The sequence below is a fragment of the Sphaeroforma arctica genome (assembly GCF_001186125.1).
Source record: "Sphaeroforma arctica JP610 unplaced genomic scaffold supercont1.48, whole genome shotgun sequence".
In the NCBI taxonomy this organism is placed as follows: Eukaryota; class Ichthyosporea; order Ichthyophonida; genus Sphaeroforma; species Sphaeroforma arctica.
In genome coordinates, this window is record NW_014040510.1 from 113,940 (window position 1) to 118,128 (window position 4,189).

At 45.7% G+C, this 4,189-nt stretch overlaps 2 protein-coding genes across 2 annotated transcripts; both read right to left on the bottom strand.

Annotated features, from left to right (window-relative positions):
• Positions 1-1,225: 1,225 nt before the first annotated feature.
• Positions 1,226-1,660, bottom strand: SARC_01244 (hypothetical protein; the record flags this gene model as incomplete). The annotated part of the gene is made up of 2 exons (XM_014305042.1): positions 1,226-1,443; positions 1,537-1,660. The coding sequence occupies 2 exons, from the start codon at positions 1,658-1,660 to the stop codon at positions 1,226-1,228; spliced, it is 342 nt and encodes a 113-aa protein (XP_014160517.1).
• A 516-nt stretch (positions 1,661-2,176) lies between these two features.
• On the bottom strand, positions 2,177-3,548 carry SARC_01245 (hypothetical protein; the record flags this gene model as incomplete). Its single annotated transcript, XM_014305043.1, has 3 exons — positions 2,177-2,682; positions 3,086-3,266; positions 3,444-3,548. 3 exons carry the CDS (start codon positions 3,546-3,548, stop codon positions 2,177-2,179), a joined length of 792 nt encoding a protein of 263 aa, XP_014160518.1.
• Positions 3,549-4,189: the final 641 nt, after the last annotated feature.

The window sequence follows — 4,189 nt, forward strand, 5'->3', positions numbered from 1 at the left end:
TATTGCTACTCTTTAGGAACACTACACCTTTTGGTAATTACTGTTATATGAGTGATATAACCCCTCTGGTAACTACTGTTATATTAGTCATACAACCCCTCTGGTAACTACTGCTATATGAGTCATACAACCCCTCTGGTAACTACTGTAATATGAGTCATATAAAACCTCTGGTAACTACTGCTATATGAGTCATACAACCCCTCTGGTAACTACTGCTATATGCGTCATATAAACTCTCTGGTAACTACTGCTATATGAGTCATACAACCCCTCTGGTAACTACTGCTATATGCGTCATATAAACCCTCTGGTAACTACTGCTATATGAGTCATATAAACCCTCTGGTAACTACTGCTATATGAGTCATACAACCCCTCTGGTAACTACTGTAATATGAGTCATATAAACCCTCTGGTAACTACTGTTCTATGAGCCATATAAACCCTCTAAGTACTGTTCTATGAGCCATATAAACCCTCTGGTAACTACTGTCATATGAGTCATATGAACCCTCTGGTGACTACTGTTCTATGAGTCATATACACCCTCTGGTGACTACTGTTCTATGAGTCATATACACCCTCTGGAAAATAATGCAACAAACACGTGCGACAAACGAACGCACTTCCAGGTACTCTGAAGTGACATGCACCTCAGAGCCTTCCCGGATTAAGACCTGAAGGCCGTTTCCAATCGTCGCCCGTTCGTACACACATATGTGTTTCAAGCCGAAACGTAGTGTGAGCGTGTGGCTGCTATGTTAGTCTCTATATTCACCAATGGGCGTATATATCCTAAAACAATTCGTGACTCAACACACCAATGTGCGTGTATATTCCTAAGCCTTTGCGTATTGGGCACCGGCGTGTGCCTGCCGTTTGTTCGTTCGGCACTAGTATGCCACTCGTTGTGTGTGCTGCTCATGATCCGTGCGGGCTACTAAGTCCTACGCAGAAAACTGCATGCGCCACTCAGCTCAGCAGGGTCCCGAACTGTCTCTGGTACAATCTCTATACACATGTCCATGTATTTATAGATATCACTAAACATACTTCATTCAGCCGCGTAGCAGTATCAGCAACTTCCAAAGAATTATTAACTTCCATCACTTCATCTGGAACACGCTCTCTCGTAGCCTGATACACAATTTCTGTGTAGGGTACTCATGCTCACGTGCGATTCAAGAACACACTCATAGGATCAAAAATCAATCCCACTGTACTATACTCGGTCGAGATACCTACCTGGCTGCGTCTGTAGATACTCTCTCAGCATACGCATCACAATGTGCGGTTCCACCAACTGCCCCTGATCCATGATAGAAGCTACCTCTAAGCCCAGCGGTGTTTTGGCCTCAACTTCGTCGCGCAGCATTTCGCCGGTAGAGATATGGCCCACCCCACTAGTTTCCATCAGGCGTTGTGATAGGGTGCCCTTGCCTGTAGCATACACAGAGACAGTAAACACACAAGTATATTGCGGACGGATCAGTATCAAACACTTATCTCGCAACCATCGGATATACAGAGTACCGATTCCCAACACCGCATGCTCCCTCTGTTGTTCCGCAACGGTGTCTTTGTCTTGGGTAGATACGTCGATGAACACTCCCCCACAACTCAATGCGATCTCTTCAGTCGCCCACGTGGATACCATTTATATAAATTACGTCTCTTTATGACTTGTGCATTAGCAAAGGTAGTGCTTTCGATTGTCGAGATATCAAGTACCCAAAGCAGTCAATAGTGTATACAAGTTCTTCCCCAACATGCAGGGCATATGACTGCACTCTGATTTGTCTACGGGTCTCAACAGCCCCTCAATCAGTAACTTCCTTATCAAGATATCAAGCCTAACAGCACATGCGTGTAACCCCTTCAGAATATAGCCTCTTACACATAAACGACACAATCTCCTCCGAAAATTATGTCGAGTAGAATCTTACTATAAACATGTAATATCCCACTATAAACATACTACAAAATGACCCAGTATCATCCTACTATAAACATACTACAAAATGGTCCAGTAACATCCTACTATAAACATACTACAAAACGGTTCAGTAAAGCCCTACTATATACATACTACAGAACAGTCTACTCGCAAGACCCTGTTACCTATATCACACCTCCAAAACCATGACAGAAGAATAGCGCATCCACCTCAACCCTACGCACCTGAACCTGGCCCACCCATTGCAAAGATGACGCGGTAGCCCGTCCTAAACCTCCAGCTCACTATCCCCGCATCCAGGATCTCACAGAACTCGTCAAAGTCTATATGCCCATCCCCGTCCCTGTCAAACACATCGATCACTCGCTGGGCCTGCTCCTCAGTCATCAGACTTCCGGCGGTCGACAGCATAGTCATGAGCTCAACCGCGTTGATGTGTCCACTGTTGTCGCGGTCGTACACGTTGAAGGCTTCGTGCAGCTCGGCTTCCATCTCTACGTGTGTGGGTGGGAATACGCGCCGGTGTGAACAATACTGTGCACAGGCACTGGGGTCTTTCTTTGGCAAGTGTACAGGTATAGGGATTTTGATGACAGATGTGGTAGCGTGGCTGTGATATCGGTGCATCGCTGTGCCCACTGCCGTCTCAGCCGTACTTTGTGGGAGCTTCACGTGATGCGGAGTGCATCTAAGGCTATGAGTATCTCTGATGGTAATAGTGCCTACAGTAATATGAAGGTAACAACATAGGATAGGAAGATATCTATGTACTATGAGTGGGGATGTGCTCGTGGGACGGTAGCATTGTCACGCATTTGTAATTTATTTACGTAATTTAACAAGCGCGTGTGAAGGACAGTTGCAGCCTACAACCATCTCACACAAACAGCAAATGAAGGTACATGCTTGACTATGCTCACAGCCAGTGGTATGGCCAATACTCATCTGTCAGCGTATGTGGAAGTTATGGTGAAAGCAATATATGGGCATATGAAACCAAGTGAGCATCAACATACAACCACCCACGTACACGCATGACGGTGCACTCACACCCACACCCATACGCCCAACACATTCCCAAGTACATGTTCAAGCTATGGCGTATTCTCATTGTATGTCCCGTACCTTTCCCTCGTTTGCGGTCTAGGGTGGGTACGAAGGACTCGGCTTCGTTGTGAAAATCCTCGAGGGTCATGCCGTGGGGAAACCGCTTCCGCGTGTTCTCCATCATTTCCGTAAACCTGGGAGTTCCTCGGGAGACGCCCAGAGCCTGGTACAGGCGTTGTAAATGCGCGTGTGTGGCCACCTGCACAGTATAGGAGACCAGGCAGTCTATGTCAGGTGAAGTACTTTATGCCCTAGTGTTGGGTCTGACGGTCCAATATCTGCCTACAGTTTGCTGTGTCAGGCAAGTAGTCACATTCTGTAGAGATACAGCCGACTAGCGAGGGCGACAGGTAAGCCGAGCCATGCACAGGGGCACTTTGGAGAGAGACTTATATGTTCGTTTGATATCCACAGCCAGCATTACAGCACTGCTATGATTCGCCTGGCCTATATGTTTATCCATGGCCAACTGAAAAAACATCGTTGACTATGGTTTATCTAATGAACCAGGCACGGGCGCAGGCGCATATATTTACACATACACAGACACGCATCTGCCTGCGTGTCTATGCATGAAAAGTATTCAAGCACGCGATTCATATATACACACATATCTACATGCAAAGAGTACCGACAAGCCATACCCGAGACTCGTCGTAACCAGCCTCGCTGTAGTGGTTGTACAAGTTCGTAATTTCATCTCTCCTGAGCCTATCGAGCGCATTAAATCTTTTCTCAGACACTCCTGTGATAACAGGCGCAGATATGTCCTTCAGCAATACAAATTCGTACGCTTCTTGGAAAAAAAAATTCTGTGGAAAGGCCCGCACGCGGACGTCTGGAACAACAAAGTTCTCTTGTATGTAACTGACAATGCAGACACCCAGCAACTAATGTGCACAACTACACGCGTTCAAAATATATATAAGACAGGCAGCTGGTTGATCAGTCGAAGTAAGTACCAAATGGGACGAGTAATACACAACTACGCGAGCACAAGGCTATGGTAGTAAGTACACAGCAATATTAACTCAGAATACTATGCGCCTTCTATGTGAGGACACACTCATCGTATACATAATATATATATCTAGCTATCTATTTATCTATCTATATATATCA